The 20,331-nt window shown below is 38.2% G+C and overlaps 1 protein-coding gene across 1 annotated transcript in view; it reads right to left on the reverse strand.

Annotated features, from left to right (window-relative positions):
• The window catches only part of CCDC170 (coiled-coil domain containing 170), a 35,832-nt gene that overhangs the window by 15,083 nt on the left and 418 nt on the right, over positions 1-20,331 (reverse strand). Inside the window, exons 2-6 of the mRNA XM_010018451.1 lie at positions 19,225-19,252; positions 15,726-15,857; positions 13,293-13,549; positions 8,831-8,975; positions 6,883-7,068 (exon numbers count right to left, since the gene is read on the reverse strand). Of these exons, the coding sequence (XP_010016753.1) occupies positions 6,883-7,068; positions 8,831-8,975; positions 13,293-13,549; positions 15,726-15,857; positions 19,225-19,252 (748 nt within the window). The remainder of the gene's footprint in view (positions 1-6,882; positions 7,069-8,830; positions 8,976-13,292; positions 13,550-15,725; positions 15,858-19,224; positions 19,253-20,331) is intronic.

Here is a 20,331-nt window from a genome sequence, read left to right on the forward strand (position 1 = left end):
TCTCCTACAGAGCCTACAACAGCCCCCATCTGCTGGTCAGCTGGGCTGTCAGTGTGCAGAAGCACAACTGGGGAAGGACTAATGAGATGGTGTCTCTACCTAGTGTCCTTGTAAATTGGGGGTTTTTTTAAGCTAGTCTCTTGCATTTCAGAAGTAACACTAAAAGGCAATGTTGTCCTCAGTAGGGAGACACCTGACACCCATGATCCTTTCTTTCTAAGTCCAGAGGTTTTAAAATCTTCTGATGAATCAAGACTCAGTTTGGAAAGAAAAAAAACTAGCCAGCACCTATATACCTACATCAGTTGTACATGAAATATTGACCAAACAAGGCAAAGCAGACAGGTAGAACTGTGTATCCTAGCACATGACACAAAATCAAATGATGGTAGAAAAATTAAAGAAAAATAACTCATGTAAACATAAATAAAAAAATTCTCTCTCATTCAGTCAACTTGTGAACTTTCTTGCGTTTCCCCAGAAAACCAATACTAAGAGTGCTTACACCTTCATATACAAGAATAAAATTTGCAGTGAAACCAACTAATACTACAGCAAAGACTGAGTTCAGTCCTCAGGGTATTACCTGATTGATAGGAACAAATGGGAAAGAATATTACTTCACACAAGACCCAAAATTATGCCAGAGGATCGGATATTTATAAAGTGACTGAATTTCCCTGGAAGTTTCAGTTGTTTAGCAGGGGCTCAGTAAGTGGATTTATAAGAAATAAAATTGAGTACACTGGAGTTAAAGAATTGTTCCCGCAATAATTGTGAATATGGTGACTATTCGGGGGTCTCTCAGGGTCTATCTGTGCTTGCTGTGTAGCACAGAGAGTCATTTGTATTGATGGAATACATGCCAATCAAACAGTACATCTGGGAGTATTTATGTAGATCAACAGTGAGGATGGACAAAAAAGGAGTTTGGGTGGTACCCTTGGAAATGAAATATAAATATACGATACTCAAAATACCAAAATTTTTAAGTAGCTTCAAAAAGGCAAACATGCAAACACATAAATGAAAACAAACCAAAACAAACCCTGTCATTTAGGAAATTATTTGTTATTAACCCTTTCTAAAGTAATTGTAGAACTCTCTTGGAAACAAGTTTTGGCATGACTCCTTGCCATTTTCTCCTTTTTTCTTCTAAACAGGTCTTATTAATAGCAATTTCCCACCTGTGCTCAGAATTACATTATGGTAATTACAGCAAAGAATAGAGAGTCATTTATTCCAATTACAGTTTTCAGCAGTGTGTATTTTTCCTTTCAGAAAGGCAGTGCAAAAGTAGTTGCCAGTACCAGGGAGTTTACCTAATTATACAATCTTGTTTCAAATTGTGACCATCTGCAAACACAGTTGAATCAAAAGATCTAGGTATAAAATAGGAACTGCAAGCTTGTGCCCAAACATTAAAAAACAAACAAACAAACAAACAAAAGCAATTTACAGAATTAAAAGCTGTAAAACTCAAAACATTAGAATTCTGAACAATCCTTGAAATCTCTCTTGAATGGAGAGCATTTATTCTGGCTGGCTTCAAAGAAATCAGCCCCTGATCATTGAACAGTTCCCAGAAATTTAGGGACTGTGACATGTAAAGATGGTATCCCAACAAGAAGCAAACCCCTGAGAGCCTAAGTGATCAGTGCAGGCAGGTAAATAATTTCTACCACAGAAGACTGAGAGGGTGAAATCATGACAGTTTGTGTTTTCTCCTTGACTCCTCAACATTTGTGGCTAATGTTCCATGGCTCTGAATTATATGAAGGTCTTCGTATGCATCTTGTAGGGCCAAAAAAAGCTGCCCAGTGGTGACACACACAGATCTTGAAAACAGGAATAATTATGGAAATTGATGTTCAAAGAAAACAGAATTAGACATTAGGTGGACTTACCCAGTGTAGACTGTAACAATGACAGTTTGTTAGATACCAGAGGTGCACCAATCTACCATGGACATACTCACCTGTGGATGTAGAAAGTAGCACCAAAGGTTCTTCAACTATATGAGACTGGAGCAAAAGGGCTCATACAATACAGTGCCATACTTAAAGTTACCCATGCAGGCTGGAACACACACTGAAACCCAAGATCACCTGCTGGTGCCCTACCTGCTCTAGAGTAGAGAAGATGTAAAAGTAACTGGAGCATTGCACAGGATGTTGGCAAGGCCTCCCTCATGAGAAATTGTATGTTCAATGTTAGGTCAGCTGTGTTAACAGAAAATGTGTTCAAGCTGTAACAGGTGAGGAAAATTACTTCTGTCTTTTAAGCAGAGAAAGAGAGGAGTCTTCTATAAGGGATGGTTAAGAGCTGTATTTAACAGTGCAAAACAAAATGAGGGAGATGATCACATTAAAGAGGCAGGCAAATGAAACAGAGACAAAAAGAAGGGATAAGGTCTTTCATATAATAAGACATAGAATCATAGAATGGTTTGGGTTCGAAGGGACATTAAATATCGTCCAGTTCCAACCTCCCTGCCATGGGCACTTTCAAATAGACCAGGTTGACCAAAGCTCCATCCAGCCCGGCCTTGAACACTTTCAGGGATGGGGTATCCACAACTTCTCTGGGCAAACTGTTCCAGTGTCTCATCATCCTCATAGGGAAGAATTTTTTCCTAATATCTGATCTAAATCTACATTCTTTCAGTTTAAAGCCATTCCCTTTAATCCCATCCCTACATGCCCTTGTAAAAAGTCCCTCTCCAGATATCTTGCGAGACCCTTTACGTACTGGGAGGCTGCTCTAAGGTATCCCTGGAACCTTCCCTTCTCCAGGCTGAACAACCCCAGCTCTCAGCCTGTCTTCACAGGAGAGGTGCTCCAGTCCTCTGATCATCTTTGCGACCCTCCTCTGCACTCGCTCCAATAAGTCCAAGTCCCTCTTATGTTGGGCTCTCCAGAGCTGGACACAGTGCTTCAGGTGAGATCTCATGAGAACAGAGTAGAGAGAGAGAATCACCTCCCTTGACTTGCTGGACATGCTTCTTTTAATGCATCCCAATATACAGTTGGCTTTCTGGGCTGCGAGTACACGCTGCTGACTCATGTTGAGCTTCTCCTCAACCAGAAATAGTGTGTCTATTGATCACTAGGGAAGTGATTGCCCTCCTGTGCTCAGTACTGCTCAGGCCACACCTCAAATACTATGTTGTTTTGGGCCCCTCACTATAAGACACTGAGGTGCTGGAGCACGTCCAAAGAAGAATAATTAAGCTGGTGAAGGGTCTGGAGCACAAGTCTTATGAAGAGTAGCTGAGGGAACCGGGTTGTTTAGCCTGGAGGAAAGGAGGGTCAGAGGAGGCCTTATCACTCTCTATAGCTGCTTGAAAGGAGGATGGAAAGAGGCGCGGGTCAGTCTTTTCTTGCAAGTAACAAGCAATAAGACAAGAGGAAATGGCCTCAAGTTGCACAACAGGAGGTTTATACTGGATATTAGGAAAAATGTCTTCACCAAAAAAAGAGTTATCAAGCATTGGAACAGGCTGCCCAGGGAAATGGTTGAATGACCATCTCTGGAGGTATTTAAAAAAAAGATGTGTAGATGTGGTGGTTAGGGACATGTTTTAGTGGTGGACTTGTCAGTGTTCAGTTAACATTTGGAATTGATAATCTTAAAGGTCTTTTCCAACCTAATGACTCTAGGATTCTATTAATTCTGGCACCTCAATCAGCATCAGGGTCTCAATATACTAAGCCAATCACACATACATATACAAAAACCTCACATTACGTTAACTGTAATAATAAGGTATAAAAGAGAATGCTGGTATCTTCTAGATGAATTCTTACACCAGCCACACCTGCAGTTAGCTTGTGTTCTATCACAAGGAACTGCAAACCAGCTTGCTCTTATCTCTCATCTTCCTTGATGATACAAACTGGAAATATTTGTGATGCCTCCTGAGGCCTGTCCCTAATGTACTTTCTTACTGACATCTTATAACCAAAAAAAAAAAGTTGTGAGAAACTCATTACCTACTGGGGCAAGAAAAACATAAAATCATTTGGTCGTGTCTCCTACAATCAAAGTATTTGGGTATATTCAAAATGTAGGCATGTTTCTCAAGCTTAATCAATTTCCTTGAATAACTTTATATTTTAATTAACTTTTTTCATACAATCAATTGATTTTAATCAATTTATACTGATTTGATGCTGCTTAAATACATTTCATTCATTAATAACATAATTTAATACAAGTCAGTGTTGAATACTAAAGAGTATTTTCTTGTTGAATTTTGCATCAATAGTACATGCAGACATATTTGTATTAAAATTAATTTGTATATTTGTATTAATTAGAATTGCTTAATTATGTTTCAAATATGTTCTTTAAAGACATTGCATGGTGTGTATATTTGCAAAACAGGTTTCTAAATTAACACTTCAGAGGGAATCACAAATATTTCTGGGGTGAATCACCAGCGAAGATGTGAAACAGAACAAGCCAATTTACTAGTTTTGTGGTTCATCAATGGCAATGTTGTACAAAAGGCAAATTCATCTGGCGGAAGAATATATGCATCTTCTTCTATACCTTCAATAAATATCATATCGGAATTGGCCAAATACTAGAAAGAAACTTGTTTAGAGCAAATATTACATTTTTTTAAGGACCTACATTCACAAAGAATGTAAGGTGGCAGGGAACATTGTGGTGGCTGAGGCTTGCTGGAGAAGGCTAGCAGAACAGTGTGATGGCCTCTACACACTTAAAGAATGTTATAGTTCTGTAATTATTACTATCATAGTTAGTAATCACTGTCTGGACATACAGAAAGAAAGAACAGGTATTCTGATTCTCAGTCTAGAAATCTGAGCAGCATTTAAAAAATTATTTTCTATCAAATGCAAATTTGATACCCAGCACTGCCAGAGTAAAGGTATGCAAAATATTTGCAGAATTCCAGGAGCAAGCTCTCACAATATTTGGTTAGAAAGCTGAGAAGTTTAGAATTCTAAAAGAATGGGATGCCGTATAACCTCTTTTAGACACGTGGATTTAAAGCACTTTTGGGTTTTTTTACTTACTTTTACAATACTAGATTTCTTAATATGCTTTTGTGAACACAAGATCTTCTCAACAGATTTACTCAGTATCTGTAAATTTAAGTAGCTGAAACAGCAACAGGGAAATCTACAGCCTCTAGATAAGCCCTGATGGCACACACTTCATTTGAAAGGCAATGCTAATAATTTAGCAAGACATTTCTGTAAAATGGGTTAAATAAATTATGTATTTGGCATATGCACAACAATGATAGGAAAATATTTTTCATAAAACTAGCTCAACTTTGGAAATGTTTTGGCAGTCTGAGGAAAATTGCAAAACAAGTGACAAACGAAGCCCTCATCTTGGTTTAAAACATCTCCTGATTCTGGGTTACTTAGTGAGCAAAATGCTCTCTATTCTTACTCACATACCTGTGTCTGAACTGAAGTATGAGAAGAAAATATTTTCAAAACTGACCTGTTTAATTTTTTGGTGCAGCTTCTCTCTTAGCTCTCTTTGAGTCTTAGAAATTTTTACACAGCTTGGTAAGAAGTATTTTCAGCAGTAAATAAAATTTATGGCCCTTGTGGTGCTTAACATTTATCTTCTCCACAACAAATTCTTTCTTCTCCAGAGCACACTGTCAGCTATTCCTCATGTCCTAAGTATTTTGCCTACAACCAAATCAGAACACTGCATCCTTTAAAGTGTATGGTGGTGGTTGTCTGTTCAGGAAAAAAGTAATGCCAGGTGGGTGGGGAAAATGTTGCATTACATTTGAAAACTTACTTGCACAAGTTTGTTTTTATGTTAAAAAATCCTACAAACTCAGTCACACACAACTCAGCTACATGTTTGGCAGCCATATTTTCCTAAAGTTCTGGCCATCAACTTTAACCACCCTGCTCTAGCTCCTGTGGGAAATTTTCATTATGGTTTTATTAAACTGCTCTCTTTCCACAGTTGTCACTCAAAGAACAAAATAATAAGGAAAACTGCAGCAGAACATTGTTCATCCATCCTTTGCAATATACAGAAACCCTTAATGATGAGCATTCCTGGAGCAATTAAATCTTTAAATCACATCCTTTTCCTTTCCAAATCATACAAAGGTGAATTTGGTCAATACTTGACTTAGAACTTAACTTAAAATTCTAATTTCACTATTATTCCTGCTAAAACACAGATGTCCTTCATGAGTTCCCCACAGCAAAATAGTGTTTTCCTGCAAGACCCATGCTACCACCTGCAACATTTTGGGTACAAGCCAATTGAGTATTTACAGTTCTGGAATCCAACTTCGTGACATAATGAAAAGCTAATCCAGAGTGTCTGGAAGCCAAGACACTTTACTTCAAGTTCCTTAAGAGAAAGAATAAAATTGCATCCTATCAATTCCTTTCAATTTCTCATTAGAATTTTTTAGAGAAAGTGAATAAAAGAATCCTCAGAAAACATGAAATATCACATAAATATATTTAAAATAGCATATTTTCATTGTTACATGCTTGTGACTCAGATATACTCACTCAACTCTATAAACATCTGTTTATTTACATGTTTGTGCAAGCACAGCAAAGGTTACAGTAATACGAAGGAAGCAAAACCAGAAATTTGCAAGCATCCTTGGAAGACATCAAATCTATATCAGACCTATTTTACACAATGTTATTGCTTAATCTGCATATATTCTGAAGTCTTAAAAAAACTGAGAATAACCACTGAAAAATGTCCTTTTTAGGAAAGACCTTAATCACCAGAAGCCTTTCAGAAGCATATTTTCTCATATAACTCTTATTGAAAATTAATTTGAAATTTTGAGAAAACATTTGAAAAACAGACAAACATACACACCATGCAGTTATGTACCTTACTAAGTTTTTCCACGTCTTGATAGCATCCTGCTGCCTTTTTCTGCTCCTTGGTCACTTCTGAAACAAGCCTCATGATAGTTTCTCTGCTAGCTTTGGACTCCATCTCATGGACGTTGATAGCTTCTTGAAGAGCAGCAACCTGGTCTTTTAGTGTCAGATTTTCTTTACATATTTCAGAGACCTAGAGAAATAATTCAAACATTAGTAACTTTTGTAAAGCATTTAAAATTACATATATTCATCCCAGCATACTTGCTCCTAATCATCCCGATAAAGACTTGGTGTTTCTGGTGACCCCTAGGTCAGATGTATAATTGCACTCTATTATTCATTTCTAAAAAGAGTAGAAAGACAACTAAAATGAGAAACATTTTCCCACCAGAAACCCACAACTTAGTGTAACGTAGTTCAGATTCACTCCCACACAACCTCCATGATCTATTAAACAGGTGGAAAGCTGCTGTCGCTACGTATCTGCACGTGACATGAAGCAGATTAGAAAATGAAAACATGTCAGATAGCTAACTTGATGTGAAAAGCAGACCGTTTCAGTTTGGCTTGTGAAGACTTATGCCTCTCATTTGGAATGAGGAACTGAAAGCTGCATTTTATGCTTGGAACTTTTTAGGCATGGGGAAATTTGAGTTAGTAACAGCTACCTCATAAGCATACTCAAGGGCAGGGCCATATAGCTAGTGGGTTACTATTCTGAGCAGCCGACCCCTTGGAAAAAGGAGTAATTTCCAGGAGAATTCTGGGGCTGTTTCAGTACAGTACACTATTTCTAAATGGAATAGATGAATGTGGGCATTTCGGAGAGTGCCTAAGGTAAAAAATGTACCCTGACTCCTACTGGCAAGATTTTTGTTAAGACTAAGACAGATCAATTCAGTCTTAAACAAAACAATGATGTGGAAAAGAAGCTAAATAGAAGTGCCATGACTCCAAACAAAAGAGTGACTAAGTTTTCCTAATGAACAGAGTTTTCAGCACAGATTATGTTTCCCAACTAGATTTATTACTACATTGTTAAAAGACATCGACATATACTTTTTTGTTTTAAACTCCAATTATTTCCTCAACTTAAAGCATGTAAGAGTTACAGCTTACAAACATCTTGGCCTCTAATGACAACTAGCCAAGTTTAATTTATTAGAGTACCTAATACAATTTCAATGTGCCTGTAATATTATATGGGCAAGTACTTAAAGAAATAGCTATGATATGTACCTAGAGAATCTTAGTGTATTAAGGAATTCCTTATAGCTGGAACTCTTACAATAATATGAATATAATGAAACTGAATTTCCTAAAACACCTAGTATGCTCTCAAATGAAGAAAGAATGCATAAAATTAGGATAAATTGCCCTTCGGCAGCATTGATAAATGTTAAAAGAGCATACAAATAATTTTCCATTCCTTTCTGGACGCTTGGTTTTTGGAACTTCATATGTATTCTGAAGATAAATAATAAAGTTTTATGACTAAGTCTCAAAACCACCACACAGTAATTTACAGCTTTTTGTTACAGGGCATAGTTAAGACTGTTTTAGAGTATGCCATTTCAGATGTTTCTGTTTAATGGTATGTCAGCTAGTGTTAAGACCTAGTGGTGCAGTTTACACATCAGCTAGTGGCTCCCAGTGTTAATGTTTTCAGGAAAGCTTTCAAACAAGTATCTAACAAGTATCTAAGCCTGTACTTGGGAACTAACAGGCTTATAAAATACTTACACAGATAATAGCAGGCTGAGTTCATTGAGCTCTATTAGTGTTCAGCACCTTTGAAAATCAGCCCAACATCAAAAAAAGATCTGTCTTAAATGATAGCATTGTCTGCAGATCATTATTTAACACAAAGATTCCTGTCTTCATCACTTTATTTCTTTGACATTTATTTCTATTAAATTGCTATACTGAAATCCTTGCCTACACATGATCACCTTTGACATTAAATGTTCCTGTGGTTTCTCTTTTTCTCTGATGTCTGCAGCCAATAATCCAGAAAGCTGTGTAAGGAGCTCTTCATACTTTCTGCTGATTTTAGAAGCTTGAGTCATGCTTTCTTCACACTCTTTCGAATATTTACTGGACAAAAAAAAAAAAAAAAATACAGACGTCAGGATGACTGTTCTCTGAAACAAAATTCCAGGCAAAAGATATTATCCCAAGTTTGTTGCTAGCTTCTCCATACCACTAAATGAATTTTAAAAGTTAAATAAAATTCTCTACATCTGTTATTTAAATACATAAAATTTTAATTCTTACCTTATGTGCAAACATTTCTTCATTTTGGCTTTTGATTAAACTTTAAATAATCTTCTGTGATTCCAACCTAATTCTCAGCACAGCATTTCATAAAACATAAGAATCAGGTGACATCAATAAAAAGTGCCCTCAAGATCCTAGAAATGGGGGCTATAAGCAAAAGCTTAGGAAAAGGCAAGGGAGAAGAGGGTGATCAAATTATAGTAAAAACATGCTAACAGCACTTCACATCCCCTCTCTAAAGAAGCTGAGAGTGCTGATCAACAAACTCTGGGGAAGAAGCAGCCCCTCTGGACTAATGGAAGTGTAGGACATCCAGAGTACCTGTTAAGGGAAGTTTACCAGCAGAAGCAAACAGAGATGGAGGAGACTATTTCACTGTACATAAAAACTTCTGCAGTGCAACACTGCCCATGAAAGGGATGGATCAAAACAGAAAATATCAAGGGACTGCTACAAAAGTATGAAGAAAAGGCAGTTCTTTGTCATCATCACTCTTAAAAGGTTCCTATCATGGGGATACACATCCCACATGAAACGTTGTCATCCTTAACAGCAGGTATCAGCTTATAGAGGATCTATAAGAATGAACAACCAAATAACAGAGCAGTCAGTTTAACTCATTGGCAAAATGTGGTTACATCCCTCCAGTTACCAGAATCAAAGACAAGCCCAGCAAACAAGCATTGCCACAGTCTGCATGGGTAGCAAACATATAAATTCAAATCTTGCTCATGATGCTGCAACACTGAGCACCACTTCAAGTTGCACTAGGGGAGGTTTAGACTGGATATTAGTAAAAATTTCTTCACTGAAAGGGTAGTCAGGTGTTGGAACAGACTGCCCGGGGAAGTGGTGGAATCACTGTCCCTGTAAATGTTCAAACATCATGTAGATGGGGCCCTCGGTGACACCGTTTAGTGGTGGACTTGTCAATCCTGGGGTAAAGGTTGGACTTGGTGACAAAAAAGGCCAAATAAAGCTCAAAGTGACTATCAGGGTAATTCAGATATCAACTCCAATACCTCTCAGATAACACACATGAGAGTGTACTTGGTGACAGAGTGCAAGAGACAAAACTATGGAGTTCCTAGTTGAGAAAAAAGGTACTTTCTAAAGGAAGTTCTTCACAAAGATTTGAGCACTAGAATAAAAAAAAGATGTGAGATATCACCAAACGGATGTCTACAGCAAGTATTTCATTGAAACTCATTTGCTTATCAAAAACACAGCATTATTCTCAGTTTTCAAGGTGGGTATGCTAGTCATTGCTGTACTCATTCTTTTCCATTCCTGATTTCTTCCTCTAGGTTGGCAATCAAACAGGCAACAAAGCATCAATCCATAATCAAAAAGCAGCATGAGACTCCTATAGAAAATGCACATTGAGTGTAAACAGTTATAAAACAGCAAGCAAAAGAGATGGTCCATGAAAAAATTTAAGATGTTGCCTTAGGAGAGAGACCAGCACAATTGTTGCAAATGCTGCAAAGTGGAGGAAGGTGGAAGAATAACAGAGAGGAATGGAAAACATTAATCACTGCTCTTGACAGGACAAGGACAGTTCCATGTGCTACTGCATAGCACACACTGTGAGCCAAAAAAGCTCTGCCTTTCTGCAGCAAGCACTGGCCCTCAGAAAACAAGAGCCTCACAGCTCCCTCACCTCTGAGCACCTTCCTCTCTTCTGTAGTCCCAGCCAAACTAAGCTGAGAAATGTCACTAAACTACTGTCCTGAGGGGGGGTATGTCAGAAGTGAAAAGCTATGAGGTTCCAGGCACGCCCTACACGCATGCCTGTATGTTAGAATATTGTACAAGATTGACCACCAACCTTGCAAGCTGTTACATGGCTCTGAAAAATTGAGGCACACCATGCACAGAACCATACCGCCTTCTAAAAATAAACAATCTGAAGTGCAAAGCACATACTTGACAACTCAACGAATAACCTAATTACCTCTGGCAGGGCCATAAAGATGTGAGCACCTAGAAAATAGGGAATCAGGCACAAAAAAAGAAGGCAGGTCTTTCACAGTTTTGCTAGCTCTTCAGAACTAATGAGCACAAAGAAAGGGAGGAAAGGGGAAAAGAAAGAAAAAGCTTTTCACAGTTCAGGCTCTAAAAATACCTTGGCAATAGACCTGTTGAGTTAAAAAGTACCATTTTCAACAGGAGAGGTGTACTCCTGGAAACCAATCACAGAATTCATTAAACATTTTTTTACCATATCTCTAGGTATAGGATGTAAAAGTGCATTTCATGCCTACTGGCTTGCTCTTCCCTTTTATTAATGGTTTTCAGTGAAAATCTTTCTTGCATACCTAATCAGGACTAGGCATATGCCATGTACTACTAAGTTTGTCAGATCAAGCAACTAAAGCTCATTAAGTTGTACACTGACTAGTACTAAGCGCACATGTAACCATTAGCTGATGTTGAGAAAAACCTTTGAAAGCATACACTGTGGATTCATGGCCAATGCAACATGTTTGTTCCTTCCAACAGAATAGATTCACCCTCACTTTCCCTTTTGCCTGCACTCTTTGCCAGGTGCACAGTGAATTGGACCTGGCATTTGCAGAGCTGGAAAACAAGCTATTTATTTTGCTCCCTTCTCTCTTGGAGCAGTTCCCTGGTCCCAGTCACCATGCAGCAACACAAACAGAAGTGCTGACACAAGTGTCATGAGCAAAAAAAGAGCAGCCAGGACTGTACTGGGAGTGACAGCACAGATTTATGCCACATAAAACCAATTATATCACTATAACAATCGGCTAGTATGATAAACATGGCAGTTTTCTCCTAACAAGTTAAGCAAACAGCATAGGAGGTTTTTTTCCTTTTTTAATTCTCCCTCCTCTTCGCTCCTCTCCACTCCAAGAAGTAGCACTTTAAAGAACCTTAACCATATGTCAGAGACCCTGATATTCCTTATGTTGCTAAGAAGCATAATATACTTCTTGGCTTAACTATCATCTCCTCACTTATATTTGGATCATATCTAAAATCTTTGGCGATCAACATCAGCACTCTCTCACACAAGGCTTCTGTCAAACCAGCTGGTAATAGACAAGTGCACTGCAATGGATTTCTCTAGATTTTAAAATAACTTAATTATACACTTCTAATGTACAAAGCCTGGAAGAGCTGTGTGGAGTACTGAGTTGGGAAATGCAGACATCTTGTAAACACTCACCTTGCTATGAAAAAGACAGTATCGAGACAGAGATGGATATTAGCCTTGTAATGGTGGAAAAAATCCATTCTAAAAGTCTACAAGGTGTCAATATAATATGACTGACATTGATTTCGGGATTTTAGAGCTTGGTATATTTTTATACCAGTCATTTTTCTTTGTAACAAACATTGCTATCAGTCTCCATCCCACAAACCTGAAATATTAGTATTTATGCAGAACTGACATATCAGTGTTCTGACGCACTGCTAACAACAGCATAGTTAAGGATACTATCTTTTAATAAAAAATTTATCCAATCAGTATACATGTTTAAATAAAATAAAAATTACACACAACATCCAGAAGAAAGCTAAAGTCAGAAAAGACTAACATTACTGAAAGCTGCACAGCCACTAAACAAACAGTAACATGCTCCCTTCAGGATGCTAACAACTAGGAATTACACCATATTTTCTTAATTACTCTGCTCCTAATGGACAGGTTTACATTAAGGAAGAAATACACTTGGCACTGTTCTGGTTCCAGCCGTGACACAGAAGAGGGGAAAACAGACCAGAGCAATGCAGCAGCACAGTCACTCACCACAGCACAGCCCACACAGTGTTTCAAGTAACAAGTAAACATCTGCAAAAGACGCCACATGATGAGGCTGGACCGGGGCACTAGACCGTATTTCCAGGTACTGCCCATCCTAAGCGTGCTATGAAAGGCACAAGGTTTCCCTCAATGCAAAACCCCATTTATGGGCTAACAACTCAAACCAAAATTCAAGTTCCAATACCTTCCACGCTTTCAGGCACAATGGTTGTGCAAGACATTGTAACTGAATTCAGATCTGCAATAAAGTCTCTGAACCAACGTATTTTTCTGTCCTGACAACTGCACCATTCTGTCACCCCCAACAAAAATTGTTTCTCATCTCACATGAGTCTTACTTAAGTTTGGCATTTTGCTCATGAAGCTCCTCCTTCAACTCCAAGTTTTCCTTTAATGCCACCTGAGCTTTCAGCTCAGCCTGGTTTTTAGAAGTGGTGAGCACGCACACTTCTTCTTCCATCTCCCGCATTCGGGCTTGCAAAGACAGGAGGCGAGACACCTGTCTAGCATTGTTTTCCTTGTAGCTTTCAGCTTCAGACTTCAGCTCTTGAAAAGAGGCTTCTTTAGAGACCATTCTGGACCTGAGTTTAAGAAGCTATAGACAGAAAAGAGGAAACTTCATTTTAAAAAAAAAAAAAAAAAAAAAAAGAATTTTGCCCGGGTTGAAATACGTGACCGCACTACAAGTTTAATAATGTGACAAGAAGCACATTTTGGAACAAAAGACTCAGAGTCTTCTCTCACTACAGGACTGAGTGGAGGTACGCAACTTTATTTTCATATAACTGTCATATAATTTTCATAACAAGAAAGCCTTTTAAGGAAGGGTTGGAGGAGGAACATCACCACCAAATGTCAAGGACCTCTTGCAGAGATCATGTCAGAACTTCCCAACAGTTGATGGAGTTTCTTTCCTTTCCTCTCTTTTAGCCAAAAATTCCATTTTTCTGCCTTATTTCTCCTACAAGCTTTTCTAAAAGACTGAGCTTGAGGCAGACACACCAGAGATGCAAAATTTCAGTGTGTTTTATTTTGCTAAAAGGAACAAGTCATTCAAAGTGGATTTTTTTTTTTGTCACAAGAACTGTTAAGGCAAGTTTCAGCTTTCCTGACAATTGCAGATAAAAGCAGCAAGATGCAATCCAAAGCATTAATCTCCCGCTAAATAAAATTTACAGACAAATAATTAAGCCACATTAACTGTTCTTTATGACGTGTGCTAGGGCTTCTAAGTTGTGGCAAACATTTTAAGGCAATAAATATTTAAGATATTAAACTGCAATTCAGGATGTCAGGAAATTCATGGCTCTGCCAGAGGCTTCCAGTGTGACGAAAGCAAAGATACTCAGAGAAATTCCAGGAAGCCAGTGAGCTGAGTGCCTTGGAAAATAGAATTCCTGCTCCTCCTGCTACCAGCCACACACACACGTCCTCTCCCTTGTACCAGCTCTGGTATTTGTCTAACTCCTCCATAAACAACTTGATTAACACAGCTGACAGAAAAGGATTCATTTTCTGCAGAGGAAGAAGAGGAAGGGAAGCTGGCCACGCCACAAGGAAAAGGCTAGCACCAAGGATTTGGGCAGGAGGATCACTCTTGCAGCAGCAACATAGTCTTCAATAAGCTTCACCTGCAAGCATTGGTTTAAGAGACACTTTGGAGCTGACATAAAGGAGTACTGACTGAGAAAAACAGCTCTGCCTTTTCCCAGGCTGATGGGCTTTGTTTCCATGCTTCACCCTGTTTGTGCTAGCAGAAGTATTTAAATAACTACAAGGTGAAATAAGATTGGGAAACTGGTCTGGCTAAAATACAGCCCAGAAGGAAGACTATTTTGCAGTTACATCAGTTCCCCAACAAAACAGTGCACTGTAGAACTACATATATATCTGTGCCAGCACAAGGGACGGGACAGTGTAGTGAAGGAAACGAGCAGCTAAAGGAACAAAAGGACTGCTTTGCTTGGCAGCTGGACCAAACTATGGTAGCTTAAAATGTTCATAACCTTAAAATTTCTCTGCGGTTCAACTCCCCATCTGCAAAATGTGATATTTTTTCCTCTGTCCATTGTCCTTGTGGTCAGTTCCAACAGCAGAAAAAGCAAGAATAATCCCATATCCCATTTTACAGAGCACTCAGCAGAACAAGGCTCTGACCTCAGCTGGGTCACGAAGGTCTTTATTAGCAAGAGCATGAAGCTGCTTTCTTAACTATCCTTTTGCTTTTGCAAGTACAGTGCTGGAAGAATCTATAAATCAATCAGTCACATTGGCAAAAAAGCTATTCAACATTTCCAGTAATACATTCTTTCTATGAGAACACAAGATTCTGTATGGCTTTATAAAATTGAAATTTAAAGTACTGGTCTTGGATAGCCATTAAATGGAGGGAAACTCTGCAGTAATTTCAGGATCAACTGGTCAAATTCAAGCTCAGCCGATGTACACTTACCCCTATAGTCCTGGCTGAATATTGTAGCAACAATGCATTCTCCTATTATATTACATGTTCTTTCTGTTTCCCATATTCAGCTACCCACAATTAAAGAGATTTTATTTCATTGATAGGGCCTTTTTTAATTTTGAATATGAACTTATAATCAGTTTGTTAACACAGAAGCCAGGAGAGTGAAAATCACACTGAAATTCTAAAAAGAATGTTATGAGAAACAAGAGTTCTGTATCCAAAGAAAGGTTTCTAGGCCCTGCAAAAAGTGACCATAAAAAATCCTTATGTTTGGAGAAGGATTTGGAAGTATTTTTAAATGTACCTCTGAGTGGGCACAATCATACTTCACTGAAAGTGCTGCAAGTTCACTTTGAGCAGTTTCAGCTGCAGCTCGATAGTGATTCATCTGTTCTCTAGTGACAGGAATATCCAATAGAATGTGATCATGAGATTCCTGGGAAGGCAGCATGAAAACAAAACCATTAGACATCACATTTTTTGAACATTGTTCCTTCAGTGCTTTTTCATTTAAGATGCTCAAAGGCATTTGTTCCAAACCTGTTATTCCCAGATTAACTTTCTCTCAGATCCTTACTGAAAAATAGGATGTACAGTTACTTTTGTACCAGTCACCATTTCCATCTGCAAGTTCAGCCACCAACACCAGTGCTGAAGTATATCAGCACATAAGAGACACCCTTCTCAACAATCCCATGGCCTCCCATTATTTTCAGTTCAGGTTACTTCCAGCAATTTCTATGTATTTAGCAAAATTCAAAAGGCCCCTCTTCTACAAACTTATCTGGACACTCCTTCAACCCATGTAAACTTCAAGCAAAAGAGAGCCCTCAGGTGTTCCTTATGTGAAGAACCACTTTGGGTTTTAGACTTCATAGAATGGTTTGGGTTGAAAGGCACTTTAAAGATCATCTAGTTCCACCCACCTGCCATGGGCAGAGACACCTTCCACTAGGCCAGATTGCTCAAAGCCCTGTCCAGCCTGGCCTTGAACCTGGCCCTCGGTTACGTTGTGCACCTCCTCATTTTCATTTTGGGAGAAATGGTAAAAAGCCACAATGACTATCAATTTGCTCTGTGCCACACACAGTTTTGCAGATTTCTATCATATCTCACCTCCATGGGCTCTCTACTAGATTAAACGGTCTATGCCTACTCTGACACTCCTACCCACTCCCCAAGTCACTTTTTGGTTTGCCCATTTGAGCTTTTACTTCTAACCTGCCAAGGCTAAAGGTCCTTTTAAACTCCTTCACTTGGACATAACTTCAGCTTTCTGAATGATGCTTCTTCATCCCCACCAATCACCACACTGAGTCTTTTCACCCTTTTTCAAGCTCTTCTGAATGATGCCAAGGACTGGCTCTGTGCTTCTAGCACAGTCTCCTTCAACCACTCAGACAAGCCTTTTATCTGTGCCTTTCAGATTCTTTATAGTAAGCTTTCTCTTTTTTGTGTGGTTCCACTCTTCTATAGTAGAGCAGAAATGCATTGAATTTCTTGGTCTTTGTTACTTAAATCTTTCAGTATGAAAATTCAGACCTCAGGTCTTCCTAGGAGTTTCATTAGAACTTTTTTTTTTTCAATCAATAGTGGCTACATAATGATGAAATTTAACATCTTCAGAACAGAACTGTGTTTATGTGATGCTGGGCCTGCACACTGCGGAGGACAGAACATGAGATTTAAATTCCATCAGCTCCCACACAGGACTGAAATAAAACTGTAATCATTTAGGCATGTACTACAAAATGCAAATCTCCCCCAGCTAATGGCTGCTGTTGAAACAGAGACAAGATGTCTTCACTTCGTCCTATTCTACATTAGTGTTGGTTTCCAGGCTGAGATGAATTACAAGTTCAGCTCCTACCCATTCTAAATAGGGAAAAAAAAAGTAAATTAAGACCTCTCTAAATAGGTGAACATCCAGTAAAATAAGCCTCTACCAAGAAACACATACAGAAATCCCTGGGGAATAAGGAAAAACTACTAGTTTGGACTGTAGACTGCAGCAGAAGACAAATTACCTTGGATTAGTTTCTATAATACTGTCAACACTTTTCTTTAATCTTTCTTCAGGTACACACTGGATTAGACTCATCAAGTTTAATCGCATTCATCTCCCTCAAAGACACTCAGGAAGGAGTTGCCACTCTCATCTAGACAGACTGATACATGTAGTACAGCTCACAGCCACGTACAACATAGCACACAATCTCCAAGATAAAAAGGCTGCTAATTTTCTCAATGCTTTATCACCATTCTGAGGGAGTGAGGGAAGGCATGTGCTGTCTCTTTGCTACTCTGTCTTCCTTTTTGCTTTATCCCACTTGTTTCACATTGTACAACCGCATGAAATTCTTTGACTGAGTTTGGTGGTTTTTTTCATTCTGTAATACATCAGGGCTCCAAAGCCATGGATGAAGCTTGCAAAGTTAACACTGTGTATGTTATTTACATATGTTGCTATATTTATATTACTGTATTGCTGTACATTTTCTTTTTCTTCCCTAAACAAACACAACCACTTATGACTTTACAGAAGTTTCATCTCAAAACTGACGAAATAAAAATACCCCGGAGCATAGCTGAAGAAAGAAGCTGGAACTTCCAAAACCTGTATTTGCCATACAAATTTAGATTTTAAAATGATGTGCGCTTTAAAGATGCAGAAACATACCCAGAAGCATTTAAAACAGGTTTAAATGAAGCCAGATGCAAAAGTCAGTGGTAATTACCATTTCACTCATTTACTGTCTTAGTGAGATTTACAGAAGCAGATACAAGGGAAGTTGGTATGATTATCATACTTGTGACAGGAAATGTGCATGCCTTAGTATTTAAGTAAATTGTTTTCTATGTTTTGCCAGCAGACATTTACAAGTCTGATCATTATTCATACTTATAGCAATGCAATTAATTTGACATGACTTTACTATAGGGATAAAATTTGTAATGCAGATGTGGCAGTTTTGTATCTCCAGAAAAATTCAGATTTGTAACATTTCATGAGTACTATGTAGTTTATACCAATTCCTGTTCAGAATATAGAAGTAATAAAGCGTTGAAAGAATAAGAGGAAGTAGACAGGAGAAGCCTGTCTCTCAATCACTCAATCAGCTCTAAATAGTTTAGGTTTTGAGTGTTTCTCCCATTCACGTTATTAACTTTTCAATCCCTTTCCACTTACTTGCAAGAAAATGAAGTTTTTACTTCACTTCAAATGCCAAACAGAAGCTAAACCTATATTTCCAGTACTTAAGAGTAACATCTATGTGGACCTTTGGCTTTATTAGCAATAGGAGTTCTTTAAAAGATTAACAACATAAGGTCTATGTCGTTACTGTGAGGGGGGGGTTGTTTTGAGTTTTTACCAAGTAACTACATTCACCTCCCTGGAATCTGGCCTGTAATTGGCAAACTTCGCCTGATTCAGAAACAACAGAACTTCAACAACGTTCAGTAGTTTTATACCTCACCATGTACTTTGAAATTGGCCAACTGTTAAGTCACTCAGTCCCATTTTGCTTTTGACAGCTTTACTTTCATTTCCTGCTACATTTCTTATTTCAACCCTGGCAAATGCTGCTACCACTGCTTCCCTTTCCCAAAATATGCATTAAAAAAAAAAAAATCTCTAATGAAACAGAAAGCCCTCAGTAAGCATTTAAGCACTGAGCACTACCCTGAGTAACTTGCCAACGTGTTGCCTCTTGCCCATAGCAGAGGGACACTACTTCTTCCCATTTCCAAAGTGTCTAAGCACATTAGGGTTGGCATACAAAAAACAATGACTCACAAACCTTTGTCAACTCCATTCTTCCTTTGCTTCTACAAAACAAATGGGGGAGAAGGAAAGAGAAGTATAAAATTAAAGTGTGATGCAGTATGATGACACATGACATTAATTTTTCACAGACCTGCTTTACTAAACTATGTCATAGGTTACCATCAGCAAAGTCAGGCATAAAAGCAGAATACTATGCCCTTTAGGACAACAGGGATCAAGAGAATTTTTGTGTACGGGCTGAACTGCTGGAAAAGCAAGCTTAAACATTATGTTTTGATTGTAACTATTCTAAGTAGAGCTAGAAATTTAATATTAAAAGTTTGTTGCCATCCACAACCTAACTAGTTTAATCTTCTGGTTACACAAGCAAGACATGTCCTAACAAGGCCATTTGCAAAACTACCTTGTACAAATAGATTTTAAAAGGAAGTTCTATTCAGCAGGCAGAGAATATTCAATTTTTATTTTATTTTGCAAAATAATCTATCCTAGTATAACAAAATACAAGTTTTAGAATGTATTCTTTTCATAAAATTGTTATAATGCAAAAAAGGTTGTAATGCAAATATTATATAAAAACCTGTAAGTCACATGAAAATCAGGCACTGGACAGTTTTTAGAGATACTTTCCAAGTCAAATGGAGGGAAGGCAGGTAGCACCTGGCTATTGCAGATTTTTCCTGGTAGCAGCACCTAGCCAGCCAGCCAGTGTGCGCATCACTTTCAGAATAGACACAGCAGCTACACACACCGATGAGTGTGAGAAGGGTGAGCCACTGTTACACAGTAAGTCAGAATCAGAGTCACTTTGGGGGGAAAAAACGTTCACATATTAGTCATCTTGCATGTATATTTTTTGTAAAGTTGTCTTCTTTCTACGTAATACTTTGCCCAATTTGCCTATCAGAGATCTCAAAATGTTTGTCTTGGCAATGCTTTATTAACATAAATCAAAATTTACAAGTAACATTTCAAAACCATTTCAGTTCTGTCAGTTCCTCTTTCACATTTTAAAATGCCAGAAATACCCAATTACTTCTGATCACTTCTCACTCAGTGAATTCTTCTTTCCCAATACCCAATTACTTTTGATCACTTCTCGCTCAGTGAATTCCTCTTT

This window comes from Nestor notabilis, unplaced genomic scaffold, assembly GCF_000696875.1.
Source record: "Nestor notabilis isolate BGI_N333 unplaced genomic scaffold, ASM69687v1 scaffold1857, whole genome shotgun sequence".
Taxonomy (NCBI): Eukaryota; Metazoa; Chordata; class Aves; order Psittaciformes; family Psittacidae; genus Nestor; species Nestor notabilis.